This window comes from Hemibagrus wyckioides, linkage group LG29 (genome assembly GCF_019097595.1).
Source record: "Hemibagrus wyckioides isolate EC202008001 linkage group LG29, SWU_Hwy_1.0, whole genome shotgun sequence".
NCBI classification, from domain to species: domain Eukaryota; kingdom Metazoa; phylum Chordata; class Actinopteri; order Siluriformes; family Bagridae; genus Hemibagrus; species Hemibagrus wyckioides.
This window is the reverse complement of record NC_080738.1, coordinates 7,939,764-7,957,336: the sequence shown is the minus strand read 5'-3', so window position 1 is coordinate 7,957,336 and position 17,573 is coordinate 7,939,764. Positions and strand designations below refer to the sequence as shown.

Here is a 17,573-nt window from a genome sequence, read left to right as displayed (position 1 = left end):
ACAACCATCTGATCAGTAGTCCAACACCTCAAGACCTAGTGTTGGACAGTTTGGATGTTTTTACAAAGGAAAACTACTGGTTTTGGTACAGTACTAAAGGTTCTGCTGAGACCCACTGAGCTCTGTGGACCAGCTCGGCTTTGTCGATTCTCGGTAATCAAAACTCTGAGGCTCCATAAGCTTCTTAAAGAATGTTCTTGTTGATCATGTCTCTAAAATTAACTACACGCTAATTTTTTAAGTTTATAAAATAAACTACACGCTAAGATGATTCACCATGACATTATTTTCATTAGCTACATTGGTTTAATCCCAATAAACAATCCTTTTCCTCACCATCAGAATTCCACGGCTGCTCTTAACGTTGTTACCTGCATTGTCTTTAACTCACCGAGCCACTCGGTTCATGAGGCTTCATGATGATTCACATGAATGATGTAATGGTGTTTTTGTAATGAGCCACGTCAGGTTTTCATAACAGATGAAATAAACCATGACTCATATTTTTCACACTTGTTTCTGTCTCTCTCTCGTTTCTGAAGGCCATTTATTATGAGCTGGGCTTCATCGTGCTGGCAGTGTTGGGCGTCGTGTTCGTGCTGCTGATGCCGTTGGTGGGTTTGTTTTTCTGCCTGTGTCGCTGCTGTGAGAACTGCGGAGGCGAGATGCACCAACGGAACCGCAAAAACGCCGACTGCCTACGTGGCTTCTACACCGTCTCGCTCGTCACCTCGTCGCTGGTCATGGTGTATGTATGCAAACGTCTGCTCAAATGTGGTTATGTTTATTGGCCCATAGCAGCAGAGATACATTTCTATATTCTGAGATGCTTTTCTGCTCATCACGGATGTAAAGAGTGATAATGGATGAGCTTCTGGACCTTTGCACACACACACACACACACTCATAATCCTAGGGATAATTTACCATGGCTAAAATTGTCATAGTTGAATACACACATCTGCAAGCTCAAACAACACACACACACCAAAATGCACTTTTTTCACTTATGAATTATTCCTCTCATAAGAAACTAGACATGTGATTATGTTTAAAGCTGTGATTTTAGTTCAGGTTTCCCTTTTGTTGTTTTTTGTTTTAAAATAAAAACCTAATTGTGGCATAAATTATAAATATCGCTGAAGAAATCTGCCCTTGAGTCGTGTCCATACTCGCGTTTTATATTTGTGTGCATGTCATCAAATCTTAAAGAGTAGAGAGAAAACGTATTGAAATTACCCAATTTATAATGGCTTTAATTTAATAATTAATTTCATTTGTATAAAATATCAGAGTATGGCGTCAGAATGGAGCGGCTACTCGTCTGAGAAGGCTTTCGGGGTTCAATACAATGAGGTCCTTCCATACACATCGCTGTTCCTCCTGATGGACAGCTTCTGAGATTTTATCTAATCACAAAGAGATGTGTTTATTCTCCAGGTGCATGATACCATAAATTCCATCATATTAGATACCATAAATTCGATCATGTGAATTTCCTTTTTTGTGTGAACCTCAGTTTTTGTGTGTGTGTGTGTGTGTGTGTGTGTGTGTGTGTGCCATAATTTTTTGAAACATTATACTATAACATTTATACTATAAAGTCAAACTAAAGCTTATTTGAAGTTAAACTAAGAAAGATTATGTCAACCTTTTATGCCAGAATTTTTGCAATAATTCTTGTTTCCATTAGCTGCATTTGTAATCTATCTGTAAACATTTCAATATTGTAGATACAGTTACAATATTCTTGTCATTACATTTTGGCAGGTGGCCTTATCCAGAGAAACTTACATTTATCTAATTTTTATACAACTGAGGGTTAAGGGCCTTGCTTAAGGGCCCAGTTTGGTGGACCTGGTATTGAAGCTCATAACCTTCTGATCAGTGGTCCAACACCTGAACCACTGAGCTACCACATCCCCCAGATGAATAAACTCAATGAATCAGTCCTTGCATGGACATGTGGCTATTAACAGTCAGCTTTTTAACTCCAGAGTAAAACAACTGCGATTAAAATGTGTACTAGAGGAACAACTGCAAATGCAATGTACACAGTTTAGACAGAAATGAATTACAAGTCTCATACTGTTTATAATCGCAAAGCTGTTAATTCAAATCTATCTATCTATCAGAAATCATGCTCATGGCTGTGTGTGTGTGTGTGTGTGTGTGTGTGTGTTTATCAACTGGTACTAGAACTGTCCTCTTGATCACACAAAGATGAGTTGCCTAAAAAAGACACTGATCTGTTCTTATGTAATTGCATATGTAATTATGATAAGGATATGTGTGTGTGTGTGTGTATGTGTGTGTGTGTGTGTTTATCAAGTGGTACTAGAACTGTTCCTCTTGATCACACAAAGATGAGTTGCCTAAAAAAGACACTGATCTGTTCTTATGTAATTGCATATGTAATTATGATAAGGATATGTGTGTGTGTGTGTGTGTGAGAGAGAGAGAGAGAGAGAGAGAGAGATGGAGAGAGGTCAATACCTGTAGTTAAATTTAACTACACTAATTCATGGCTGGAAATAGAATGCAGATCTCAAACCTGAACACCTTCCATCGATCCTCCACCTGGTCATGTCTCTCTCCATTTCTATCTTTTTTCTTTCACTGTCTTTCTGTGTGTAAAACAGCTGCAGGTTTTCAGCAATATGAATGTGTGTGTGTGTGTATGTGTGTGATTAACAGTGAGTTCCTTAACAGTTTTAGCAGATGCAACTCAAATACAAGTTTGTCATTAGAAAGAGAAGCTGAAGAGTACACCTGCAGTGGTTTAGAATCACACACACACACACACACACACACACTTTGCAGCCCTCACAAAAGCATGAGTTTCTTTTCCCCCCATGTGTGTGTGTGTGTGTAGCAGTTATGTGACATCGATAGCCCTTATTTTGTCCTCAGAGAAATTCTCCACTTTCTTGCTCTGCTTTCCTCTTTTTTCTTTCCTGCGCTGTGCAGACAGCAGCCGTCACACCACAATGAGCGTTTGTGAAGGGAAGACAAGCATGAGCCCTGTCTGTATTGTGTGTGTGTGTGTAGAGTAAGAATAAATAAAATTCCAGACCGTTTTTTTAATTTATTTATTGAGTGTACTTTCAGTGTCTGAATACTTTCACACTGATTGAGCATTCTTTTATAACAACAGTTCTATAAACATGAAATGAATCCAGAGTAACTGACATTACGTACACATTATGGCAAAAGGTTACATTACAGTCTCTCGGCTTACTGTAACGCTCAGGAGATGGCGCCTGAAGCGGGGATCGAACCCGGGTCTCTGTGGAAATCGATCACTTACATGCCATTTAGCAGCCCCACAAGCCGGATCAATTAAAAGCACTACTTTATTAACACAACTAAGACTTACGCACAACACTGGACAAATACAATGTGAGTAACAAAACGTAACGATAACACGGGAACCTGGAAACACAACAGCGTCTGACCGAACAACAAACAAAAACAAAATGACAAAGATATATACGAAAGGGCTGGTATATATAGGACAAAGCATTAGGGTAATTGGGGAACATTAGGAAGGGCGTGGCACAACACACATGGGGAATACAGAAAGTGTGGTGAAATGCTGCTAGCACTTCCTCTGGTGGTCTGATAGAGAACTGTCTCAGTAGCTCCTGACTCTTACTACATCTTACTACATTTATATGTTTATGTTAAAGCTGCTTCTGGTGAAATGGATGTTTTATCTTCAGCTACTTCATTATCATGAGTCAAGATTTTAAGCTATAGTTATGAAAAATGTATTGTCTGCTATATCATCCAATCGAAATAACTTTTAAAAAATGTCAAGTTTTTTTATGAATAGATTGAATAGTTTTTGTTCATATTTATAAGCACCTATCAAAGCATCAAAAATTGCCCTGAATCGTCAGGAGGAGGCGATGATGAGCAACCTGGTTACATATTTAACCTGGTGTAGTTCCCTTTCGAGGAACTCAATGCTGCGTCATGACATGGCAATACCCACACCACCACATGCCGGTTGATGTCTGTCCCAGGGGCCATGAGAGAGCATGAGCAAACCAGGAATAGAACATCAATTAGCCCCGAAGGTTCTGGGAACCTGGAGTGGGGTCCAGGTCCAAGGTATAGAACCTGATAAAGGTGTGTGGAGAGGACCAGCCTGCCTCAGCACAAGTTTCCTGAAGGGGAACACCCCTAGCCAAGGCACTGGACGAGGCAATATCCCAGTAGAGTGAGCTCAAACACCTAGAAGCAAAGCAATATAGCGCATCTCATAGGCCTGGGTAATGGCCTCTACTAGCCAGTGTGCTAAGCACTGCTTGGAGACCAGATTAGACAGAACAGGGAGGAGGACAAGCTCGAGTGGTGGACATAAGTTCTCAGGGCCCTTACCGGGCAAAGCAAGTGCAGCCTCTCCTGATCCGCCAACTCATGAAGGACAGGTGGCGAACTGTATCCTGTACCAATTTTCTATGGTATCCAGGACCCACTGAGAGACACCTGGCCTGGCAAAAGTTTCCATGCTGCCAGGTGATCTGAAAGTGTGTATCAACCTTGTGCTGAACCCCCTGGCGCCCAACAGCAAGCTGGCAGACGCAGACCCAGGGGATAGATTCATGCAGGAAAAAGGAGTGAGGGCGGACCCTACTGACCCCCCGAGACACCAGAGGTGGTGGGACAGGAGATAGGAGACAGGAGGTTGCCCTCGGGCATCAGTATTCCTTCTTCCTTCATCCTTCCTTCATCAGTGCTCCTCACCATTATTCCTGGCAGAGATGACAGACCTAAGGTTCTGTCTCGCCTGAAGGGCCTATGCCTGAGTATGCTGGCCGGCCTCTCTAGTCTTTAATGGAGGAAATGGGCTGCCACACTAGCCCTTCTTACCGCTCTGAGCGAGCTAGAGGGGGGCCAGGTGTGGCTGGAAGAACAGTCCAGGCTGCTCACTTCAGCGAGGGATAAATTCCCTGAACGCCTCCGACTGGGGCTTCACCTCTTGTTGCCGGTTGATGTCTGTGCTCACTGCATCGCTGAACAGGCCCTTAGGCGGAATTGGGGCGTCCAGGAGAAAAGACTTATCTCTGTTCTTAATCCCTGTTAAACCACAGGTGCCTCTCAGTGGCAACTAACGCAGCCATAGAACGGCCTATGGGGTGGGCCATCTGCTTCGTGGCACGGAGCACGATATCTGTGGCTCAGTGTATCTCAGAGACTGTCTCAGGGTTAAATCCCTCGCCACAGTCAAACTCTTTCAGCAGGTCAGACTGGTAGGCCTGCAAAACTGCCATGGTGTGCAGGGACGCACCAGCTTGGCCTGCTGCCATGTAGGCCTTCCCCACAAGGGGTGAAGTGACTCTACATGGCTTAGAAGGGAGCACAGGCTTCCTCCATGCTGGCAATGTAGGGGAGAGATAGCTCACAAGTGTCTCTTCAACCCTGGACATTACTGCATACCCATGATTTTCAAGCCCAACAATGGCCGAATAATTAGGAAAGGCTGGGGAAAAAAGGCTTGCAGAATAAGGTTTCCTTCAGGACCTCGATACCTCAGCATGGAGGTCGGGGAAAAACGGCAGCTGTCTGCGTGTGGGGAGGGGGTTCACCCGGCCTGAAGTCAGGAAGCGGCCGTCAAGCTTAGAGCAAACTGTGCTAACTTCCTATTCTGGCCAGTTTAAATTTACTTTAGCTACAGCTCACATTAAAACATTGAGGAGCTCCTCAAACTCCCGACATAGACTGCGGTGGCAGATCAAGGGAGGAATGCCCCTCCTCGCCTATCTCAAGCTCCTCAGAGCCCAACGCAGACAACAAAATATTCTCTTCCGGATCGGGAGAAATAGCAATGCAAAACTGAAGCGGGGATATCGGAGTCAGGGGACAGGACAAAAGAAAGGGAGGGACCTGTCTTTTGTTCCACTTTCACCAACTCAACCTGTGAACCCCATGATCTAAGCCACCGAGTCACGAGGCGCAGTAGCTTGGCCGGAAAATACAGCCAAGCAGGATTGGAGCTTATGGAAAAGAAGCCTCTCCCTCAAGAACCACCCGGGTATGCTCTTCTCCCAAACAAACAATGGAAAGAGCGTGCATGTCGTCCTCCATGATAAAACGGGGGCACGGATGCACACACCTCTTAATATTCTTGCTCGCCATAAAATCTCTTTTTTTCTGCTAGCCCTTAAATATCTTCTTTTTCCCTAGTCTAGACAGACAGGACAAACAATCAACACATACTCAGAGTGCTTTCTGAAGACAAAGAAGCTGGAGTGATGTGATGTAGATGCCCTTATATGGACCTATTGGCGTGTATTCCCTTCGTCACGTGTCCTATTCAAGTCTTTAAATTGGAGTGTGTGCCCACAGAGCACAGAACTTCCTCAACAAAGCATTCCCATAGCATCAGTCATGACGCAGCGTTGAGTTCCCTGGAAAGGGATCTAATACTAGAGTCAAGAATATACAAAAACTACACAACACAATACAACACTACACATCACAACACTACACAACACAACACTACACTACACAACACTAAACTACACTACACAACACTACATTACACTACACTACACTACACATCACAACAAAACACAACACAATACTACACAACAGAACACTACAAAATACAACACTACACCACACAACACTAAACTACACAACACTACATTACACAACACTACACTACACAACACTACATTACACAACACTACACTACACAACAAAACACTACACTACACAACACTACATTACACAACACTACACTACACAACAAAACACTACACAACACTACACTACACAACATTACACTACACAACAATAAACTATACAACACTACACAACAAAACACTACAGTACACAACACTACATTACACAACACTACACTAAACAACACTACACTACACAACAATAAACTATACAACACTACACAACACTAAACTACACTACACTACACTACACTACACAACAAAACACTACACAACAAAACACTACATTACACAACACTACACAACATTACACTACACAACAATAAACTATACAACACTACACAACACTACACTACACAACATTACACTACACAACAATAAACTATACAACACTACACAACAAAACACTACAGTACACAACACTACATTACACAACACTACACTACACAACACTACACTACACAACAATAAACTATACAACACTACACAACACTAAACTACACAACACTACACTACACTACACAACAAAACACTACACAACAAAACACTACACAACACTACACTACACAACATTACACTACACAACAATAAACTATACAACACTACACAACAAAACACTACAGTACACAACACTACATTACACAACACTACACTACACAACACTACACTACACAACAATAAACTATACAACACTACACAACACTAAACTACACTACACTACACTACACAACAAAACACTACACAACAAAACACTACATTACACAACACTACACTACACTACACTACACAACATTACACTACACAACAATAAACTATACAACACTACACTACATTACACAACACTACACTACACAACAATACACTACACAACACTACACTACACAACAAAACACAACACTACACAACACAACAAAACAGTGTGTGTAAAGAAGAAAGAGGAAATCAAACACAAACAGAAGGAGAATGTTGGTAAAGTACACAGGGTTGCCCTCTGCTGGTCTGGTCAATTTTTGATGAAGGTTAGTGTAACTTGCAAATATTTAATTCTCATGACATGATGTTCATCTGTGGAATCTTTAGTGTTCTGTGTAACTTGGTGTGTGTGTGTGTGTGTGTGTGTTTTAGACTGGGTGTCCTGATTGCTTACACTGGAAGCCACAACATCACATCCCAGATCAACAACACCAAACGACTCGTCAGCTCCAACATAAACGACCTGAAATCACTGGCCAGTTATACACCTTCGGTAACACACAACAGAAACACACAACATAAACACACAACTCAGTAACACATAGCACAGAAACACACACAACACAAAGTGTAACTTTACTGACACAGTAACACACAACACAAACACACAACACAAACACACAGTGTAACTTTACTGACACAGTAACACACAACACAAACACACTAGACAAACACACTACACAAACACACAACACAAACACACAGTGTAACTTTACTGACACAGTAACACACAACACAAACACACTAGACAAACACACAACACAAACACACAACACAAACACACAGTGTAACTTTACTGACACAGTAACACACAACACAAACACACTAGACAAACACACAACACAAACACACAACACAAACACACAGTGTAACTTTACTGACACAGTAACACACAACACAAACACACAACACAAACACAGTGTAACTTTACTGACACAGTAACACACAACACAATCACACTAGACAAACACACAACACAAACACACAGTGTAACTTTACTGACACAGTAACACACAACACAAACACACTAGACAAACACACAACACAAACACACAGTGTAACTTTACTGACACAGTAACACACAACACAAACACACTAGACAAACACAACACAAACACACAACACAAACACACAGTGTAACTTTACTGACACAGTAACACACAACACAAACACACAACACAAACACACAGTGTAACTTTACTGACACAGTAACACACAACACAAACACACTACACAAACACACTACACAAACACACAGTGTAACTTTACTGACACAGTAACACACAACACAAACACACAACACAAACACACTACACAAACACACAACACAAACACACAGTGTAACTTTACTGACACAGTAACACACAACACAAACACACAACACAAACACACTACACAAACACACAACACAAACACACAGTGTAACTTTACTGACACAGTAACACACAACACAAACACACAACACAAACACACTACACAAACACACAGTGTAACTTTACTGACACAGTAACACACAACACAAACACACAACACAAACACACTAGACAAACACACTACACAAACACACAGTGTAACTTTACTGACACAGTAACACACAACACAAACACACTAGACAAACACACTAGACAAACACACTACACAAACACACAGTGTAACTTTACTGACACAGTAACACACAACACAAACACAGAACTGTAACAGAGTAAGATAAATGAAATGAAGTGTGTAATCAGATACAGATTTAAACTTAAAAACACACCAAGAAACACACAATCTGAGTCACTGTTCATCTGTGTACATTTACAGCAAATCGATTATCTGACTGCTCAATACACAACAGCCAAAAATAAAGTTCTCTTCGATCTAGACAGTAAGTAGATTCTATCTATCTATCTATCTATCTATTTATCTATCTATCTATCTATCTATCTATCTATCTATCTATCTATCTATCTATCTGTCCGTCCGTCCGTCCGTCCGTCCATCTCTCTCTCTCTCTCTCTCTCTCTCTCTCAAGGATTTTTAAATTTTCTTAATTATTGTATCCTAATCAGACATTGGGCCGTTGTTGGGTGAGCAGATACACAACCAGCTAAACAGAGACGTGATGCCAGCTTTAGACAATGTACTGCGCATGGCAGCAGGTAAAGTCAAAATACACACACATACTCTATACACATAAACCCACACACACACACACACACACACAAACACACACCCACACACACACACACACACACACAAACACAAACAGATTCAAACAACAATTGAAGCCAAAAATAGAATCCTCCTGTTTTTGTTGTGTCTATGTTCAGTCTTTGTCATGTCTCACTCCACAGTGGTGATTAATATGAAGCTCATATGAAAGTAGGCACTCTTTAAGAATTTGTCAGTTTTCCGTAAATATTTCAATATATCGGGACAATATATTCTTAGAAAAATTCCAACCCAAAAAAAAAAAGATTATTTTTGTTCACACACTTGTTTGTATCTTCAAAGTAAATGATGATATCAAACCCATTTTTGCTCCCCGAGATGCTCGAAGTGCTTCTTCATCCAAAAAATCGGCTCAAATTTGATCTTCGTCCAGGAAAATTCTGTGTAACGGAGGGAAAAACACACATCTCACACTAAAAGGCAACTGACTCATTTTATATCAGACTCACAGCCAGAAAATCATTCATTTCTTTATACTGATTGAAAATATCTGAGAAGTCTGATAAGATTTCCATTATGCCAGTAAAAAGGGGTTACTTCTGTCAATGGGTCTTGTGCTGTAGCTACGGGAAAAATCTTTAATGGACAATATGACTTGTGTGTAATCCATAACCCAACAATAACGTGGCCTCACGTGTGGTCACGTGTTTTTAAAAATATTTTAAAAATAAAATGAATTGTTCAGTTGTTAAGACATTCCTGATTTTAAACACTGGGGATCGCTATAACCTAAAATCTTTTAAGACTAAGTCTAATTTGTCTATTTTTTTCCCCATAGGAAGTTGTGTTTAATTTGTAAAGACTGCTTTGATAAAAGAAAGTGGCAACTTCAGTAGAATCCCATTGAATTTCTATACGACTTTTAACTTTAGGAAATCTAAGAAAACCTGTACATCAGCCGATATCCAATCAGCCAATCACGTTGCAGCAAATCATGCGATGCAGGAGCTTCAGTTAATGTATAGTAAGATCTCAGGCTGCTTTGAGGCTTTCAGAAACTGCTGATCTTCTTGGATTTCTGTGAAAACACAATCCGAAGAGCAGCAATCACATGGTGAAGAAAAACAGCCATTCGCTTGGAGAATGGAGCTGACCGGAACGGAAAATAATCACTTTATACAGATAGCAACCACTGTTACATTTTTAACTTCCTATTTTAAGGGTTGCAAAGCATTCGTTTCTAAAAATCGTTTTTACATCAAAAGAAAAGTCGGAATCTCTACATTCAGAATATATAACCGTTTTGGACTGGAGGACTTGAAAATGATGAGGCAAATGATGATGATGTTTTTCCACCGAAGCTCTTGACCTGCATGATGTTATGAGCTGAGCTGTACAGCTACCCCATGAGTAGCTGATTGGATAAGTGCAGGATTGTGTGTGTGAATAATTCACATAACATTGTTTACTCACACAGCAGCATTCAGAAAGAGAGATTACTAACTGATTCATTTAGATTTAAGGGGATTGTGATGATTGCAGGTAATTTGGCATGAAATTTATTTGTTAATTTTTATCGTTGTAGTCCTTTTTGACTTGTGACAGTTCATATATCCCATAGTGAAAGTTACCAAAATACAAGATGATGAAATTTGGACATGGACGTACTGGCGAATACACAGAAATGAACATTGCATTAATTGCTTTTCTCTCTGTTTATCTTTCTCTCTGTCACTTTATCTGTCTATCTATCTCAATCTCGATCTCTATCTCTCTTGCTCTGATTTTATTATAAAGTCAAAGTGGAAAGTGCTATTAAAGGTAACAATGAAACCCCGTTTCCCTGTGCCCTGAACGTAGAAGCTGAGGAATTTGCTTGTGTGTGTGTGTGTGTGTGTGTGTGTATGTGGTGTCAGTTTTTTGGTTGACTTGTAGTATGTGTTGTTGTGAACCTAAGACAGACACTTATCCTTCTTATTAAAAAAAAAGCTTAACTAAAGAAAATTAACTAAAAATGAATTAGCTGAAAGAAATTAGCTAGAAAAACTAAAAAAAAGAATTTAAAATTAATTAACTAAAAGAAATTAGCTAAAGAAAAACTAAAAAAATTTACTTACAATTAATTAATTAACTAAACGAAATAAGCTAAAAATAACTACAATATTAACTGACAATTAATTAACTAAAAGAGATTAGCTAAAAGAAAACTAAAAAATTAATTAACTGAAAGTAATTAGCTAAACAACATACTAAAACATTAACTAAAAATTAAGTAATTAAAGAAATTAGCTGAAAAAAATAACTAAAGAAATGAAATGAAAATTAATTAACAAAAAGAAATTTGATTTAAAAAATAACTAACAAAATGAACTAAAAATGAATTAACAAAAGAATTGCTAAAAAAACTAACAAAATGAACTTCAAATTAATTAACTAAAAGAAATTAGCTAAAAAATAACTAAAAAATTAATTAATTAAAGAAATTAGCTAAAAAAAAATAACTAAACAAACTAAAAATTAATTAACTGAAATAAATTTGCTAAAAAAAATTCACTAAAATTTATTGTCATTATTATTATATTTTTTTCTATTTTTTATTTTCTCACGATCTCAACATAACAAAAACCCAGTTTTCTCACAGTATATTTGCATTAATGTAATGGAATTGTATGGTTCTGGTGTCTATCATGCTGTATATCACGACCTCAATCTCAACTATCAGACACTTTTGTAGAAGTCGTCAATCACAGGCAGACAGAGAGCTGTTTCAGTTCGAGTCACTAATCAATGTAAAAGCGAATGCGATGCTGCATTACTGTGCTTTTGCTGCATCTAGAACATGTTCTGCTGAATAGACAGAAAATTAAGTAGTAATCATGAGAAAGGAAAAAAGAAAGGAAAAAATCTAACAATCTAACATTCTTAGGAATCTAAGCGGATTAGGGTTAAATGTTTTACCTGACCGCCAGACAGTAGATTTCTGGGATGTCTGGGATTCAGTCCCATTGGTCACTAAAGCAGAATATTTCCACATGATTTACTTCACACAGTGTGGAGGAGGAGATGCTCTGTAGGTTTCACTGATTAAATTAAGCTATAGCATGTGCTACAACTTCCTGTTTCAAAGTTTCTTCATAAATATAATTTGAAATCATCTTTTTCTCACCTGAATCTTATGTTATTAGTGTCTGTAGTTTATTTGGTGGCTCTGTGTGAGTCTGTGCATGTATATATGGCTTTATCCTCATATCTTGCATGTGTGTGTTTTGTATCTGTGTGTTTAACCTGCATGTGCTTGTACAGTTGCATGTGTGTGTGTGTTTTGATTACTTGAGCTTTTTTTGTGATTGTTTCTGGAGGTTACGTATTTACGTAGTTACGTAAGTATTGTTATTATTATTTAGGGTATTTTGCTTATCTAATTATATAATTTTAAATATCCATTTGCACTCCATACATTTTGTAAATTTTGCAAATCACACAAAGCTTCTTTCTTTCTTTCTTTCTTTCTTTCTTTCTTTCTTTCTTTCTTTCTTTCTTTCTATTTAGGGGTTTTTTTGTAGTGGCTTTCAGCATTATTTATTAAATATATGTCACCTGTGGTCAAATTCTAGCAAGCAGTAAAAAAATAAATAAATAAGTTAAAAAAAAAGACGAGAAAGGAAATGTTTTTTGGGTTCAGAATTTACTGTCTATAAAAACCTTTCAAATAATTTGAAGTCTACTTTACACAATCATGAATATATATTTTCAAGTTTTGCCGATCTTTTAATTCAATTTTTATTGGTATACTGCTTTTAAACAATTGAGGCAAACCAACTTATTACAAAAATATATACATCTAGGATACAAGTTATACATTTTGAAATGATTCCTAATGAGCAAGACAGATGAGAAAAAACTCCCTGAGACGATACGAGGACGAAACCTCAAGAGTCCAAAGGGATCCTCATCCTTATCTGGGTGAGACCAGTGCAATTGCATAACCAGGAGTCTTTCTTACTGCTCACTTAATTCTTATCCTGGATAATTCCATAGAAAGCTCTAAAGACGTCTAAGTGACTATGAGCGAAATGAAAGCCAGGCTTTGATTAAGCTGTTATTTGTCACCTTAGTGAAATAAACACAAACCTCATACATCCAGTTATAAAAATATCCACAATATTCCTGCAGTTTTCTCCCTGTTCACATTTATTTGCTAGCTAGACTTTTCAAAATCACTGTAATTTAAATTCTTTACAAACAGAAGGATGTTTTAAACTCGTAGCCATTTCTATAGATACCATAGACAATCAGCTTTATTTAATGTTTGTCTCTTAGTCTAAAGCTTTAAAATGACTTCATAAAGTTATTATTTTTTTCATATGAATTGCCAAATCATACAAGTGGTGTCTATCTATCTGTCTGTTCATCCTATGTGTCTTTCCATCTGTGTGGGTCTTCAGCAATGCGAGACACTAAGGAGGCTTTAGAGAACGTGAGCACTTCCTTAGAGACGTTACAGGAAGCAACCAGCAAGCTGCGGAGGTCTTTACTGTTGGAGCGCAATTCGCTTTCAAACACGCTCGGCGATCCGGTGTGCGGCAGAGGAAACGTCTCACGCACTTGCAGCAACATCCGCATTACGTTCGACCGGCTCGCTGTCAGCGCCGACTTCACTGGGGTAAAACACACATAATGTACATTTCCTATAGGATTCATCGTTCTTATTATGTCCAATTCTGTCAAGACATTTTGCCTGAAGTAAGATCAAAGCAGACGTGAATGATCAGAAGGTGAGTTTGAATCCTAGGTACACCAAGCTGCCCCTGCTGGGCCCCTGAGCAAGGCCCTTAACCCTCAGTTGCTCAGCTGTAGATGGTAGATTTGGATCTGCCAAATGTCTTAAAATCAGTTTATATATATATATATATATATATATATATATATAGCGTTTTTAACAATGGACATTGTCTCAAAGCAGCTTTATAGAAGTAAAGGAACATAAAATCTCATAACATTCATTTATCCATAAATGTGAATGAAACAACTTTTTCAATAATTACATATGTACCAGTGTGGGTGTTTTGATGGATCCCAAGTGGCCAAGAGTGATGTGCTGTTTTACTAATACAGCACTGCCTTCCTATTACAGTGAAACATCGGCATATGAATGTCCTCCCTTACGAATTTTCACCTTAAGAATTGAAATTTTGCAAGAAATTTGCATTGGCATGTGAAGCATTTTTAGCATACCAACGAATTGAACTGAAACGAATGACGGCTAAGTTGCGCGTACGTCCGGGAGCCGTTCAAAACTTGCTTGCGTCAGTGGAAAGCCAAGCATGGGCGGTCTGTTCTGTTTTTAGCCCAGGCTTAGGGGCACGACTTCCTGTGAGGAGCCTTGACATGGAATGCTTGGCTTGGGTCAGTTCTTTGTAAGCAGCCATACAGTTTACATACTCTTCATATTGGTCATATTTTTGGGTGGCTGGAACGGATTATCTGCATTTACATTATTTCTTCATTCTGCAATTTGCCTTACTTACTCGAATCCAGAATGAATTAAATTCCTATGCCCAGGTTCCATTCATAACATTTATATTTTTCTTTTTCGATCACATTCTTTTTGCATACTTTGCCTGTATCCCATCCATTCATTCATTTTATACACTGTTCATCCTACTGGGTCACCAGGAACCTAGAGTCTCACCCAGAAGACTCAGGGCACAAGGCAGGGGACATGCTGGACAGGATGCCAGTCTGTCACAGGCCACAATCACACACACTTTCACACACTACACACAATTTAGAGATGCTAATCATCCTACAGCTCATGTCATTAGACTTTAAAAAACCGGAGAACTCAAAACTCCTGCATATGAGACAATAATTTACAGTAAATTTTCTCCTGGACCTCCTGTATTTTTGGACATACAATTTATTCCAATCTGTGTTATGTTCCAGCTGCCGGACGTCACTCCTCAGTTAGCAAATCTAGAGAGTGTGATGGAGACGGATCTCAGCTACATTGTACAGAAGGTACTGCACATACTCCAGGTGTGATGATTTTCAATAAAAACGACATGACAAGTATTTATGTTATTCTTATTCTCTCTCTCTCTCTCTCTCTCTCTCTGTGTATTTAGGGCTACTCTGCTTTTAATGACACTTCCAGGATAGTGAGCGAACAGACACAAGACATCAAGGCCAGTGAGTAAAATTTCTTCTCTATAAGAGTTTCTTACTCTCATGATCATATCAGTCATGCTGTTTCTATATTCTTATATTTTCTATATATTTTCCCCTTTCCACTTTAGTTGCACTTTTAATAGAATTCTATTTATAGTCTATTTTTATTCTATTTCCTTCGATTTTTCTGACAGACACAATGCATGTCAGTATTGTGTATGTAGGGGGTGAAATAAAAGGTGATAGAAACAGACTCAAATTATTTGAAGCTTTATCTACTGTATACAATGCTAATCATAATCATTATCCAAAATCTTATATCATTTCCTAAATGATTTCAATTAAAGAAAATGTATGAAATTAATTTCTACCACTGTTACTCCTCTTGTTAAAACTGGTCTATTTGATCGGAATAGAAGATAATAAAGCAGAAGTAGTTTGTTTTTAGTCTTCAGGTGAGTTTGATCAGCTAGACTGAGTGTCCTGAATTAAGGATGAATCAGAACTTCCTGAAAGATGGATCTACATCCTGTGCATTCTTTGTTCTCTCTGTGGGTTTCTACTAAACACAATACTCATCTTTTCTTCTGTTTCTCTACCACTCTGACCTGAAATTCAGCACTGCCCAGTAAGTTACTCTCTTTCTCTCTCTCTGACTCTCTCTTTGTCTGTCTCTCTCTCCTTCTGTCTCTCTCTCTCTCTCTCACTCACACACAAACACACTTTGTCTATCAGTCTCTCTGTCTCTCTCTCTTCCTTTGTCTGTCTGTCTCTCCTTCTGTCTCTCCTTCTGTCTCTCTCTCTCTCTCTCTCTCCCTCTCCCTCTCCCTCTCTCTCTCTCTCTCTCTCTCTCTTTGTCTCTCTCTGTGTGTGTCTGTCTCTTTCTCTCTCTCTTGCTCTCTGCCTCTCTGTCTCTCTCTCTCTACTTTTTATCCTTAATACCTTTATATACCTTCAACTATGATTTATCCAAATTTCTGACAGATTTTAAAAGAGTTTGCAAAAAGCCAAAGCTATTTCTATCAGCTATGACTCTATGAATAAGCAGCAACAGTGTGATGTATATCAAGGACACCAGACATACAGACAGATATTTACATGCTGTATAATAGATATATATAAATATTGAATATAATATATTAAATGACTGGGATTGAGAACGGGAGCGAAGAAACTTGATCGGGACATGTCTACACACAACTATAAAAATAAAATGTAGATAACAAATAAAATCTAAAATAAACAATAAACTGTATAACTGCAGTGGTAGAGGAAAGGGTAATAAAACACATGCTGTAATCGGAAAGCAATCAACTTCAGCATGCCAACAAATCACACCACCCTGTCACATGACTTTCCTTATTTTAATATTCAAGTGGCCCAGCTAATCCATGTGTACTCAAACATTCTTACATACTTTATATGAAGATTATTTCACGTTTCCATTTTGATTCTGCTGTGTTTATCCATCTCTCTATTTCATTATTTCTGTGCTCAAGGAGTGAAGGCTTTGTTGGATAAGTCAGGAGCAGAGATTACTGCTTTCACCAGTGCGTTCCCAGTGGAATCAGCGCTGGAGAACTTCACTCGGTTTCTGACAGAAGGACAGAAGAACATTGAAGCGTTTTACCCACAGATTGAGCAGTTGGACTTTTACAGGTAACAGGACACCGAGCCTTAGTGCTGTTTTTAGAGCACTTTTATCTCAAATAAAACGGTAGAATATTAACCTGTAGATTTCATTGAAATATTATGTTTAGACTGATACACTATATTGCCAGAAGTTTTGGGATG

At 38.7% G+C, this 17,573-nt stretch overlaps 1 protein-coding gene across 7 annotated transcripts in view; it reads left to right on the top strand.

Annotated features, from left to right (window-relative positions):
• Positions 1-17,573, top strand: part of prom1b (prominin 1 b) — a 51,179-nt gene that overhangs the window by 11,913 nt on the left and 21,693 nt on the right. For 5 of the 7 annotated variants that reach the window (XR_009204073.1, XM_058385075.1, XM_058385076.1 and 2 more), the window contains exons 4-12: positions 543-748; positions 7,824-7,944; positions 9,258-9,321; positions 9,506-9,595; positions 11,406-11,429; positions 14,054-14,271; positions 15,555-15,629; positions 15,737-15,800; positions 17,279-17,438. Coding sequence is in view for 6 of the 7 variants with exons in the window: in XM_058385075.1 (XP_058241058.1) it covers positions 543-748; positions 7,824-7,944; positions 9,258-9,321; positions 9,506-9,595; positions 11,406-11,429; positions 14,054-14,271; positions 15,555-15,629; positions 15,737-15,800; positions 17,279-17,438 (1,022 nt within the window). In the remaining variant the exon portion in view is untranslated. The remainder of the gene's footprint in view (positions 1-542; positions 749-7,823; positions 7,945-9,257; positions 9,322-9,505; positions 9,596-11,405; positions 11,430-14,053; positions 14,272-15,554; positions 15,630-15,736; positions 15,801-17,278; positions 17,439-17,573) is intronic. The other 2 variants (XM_058385077.1, XM_058385073.1) reach the window with 1 other exon arrangement.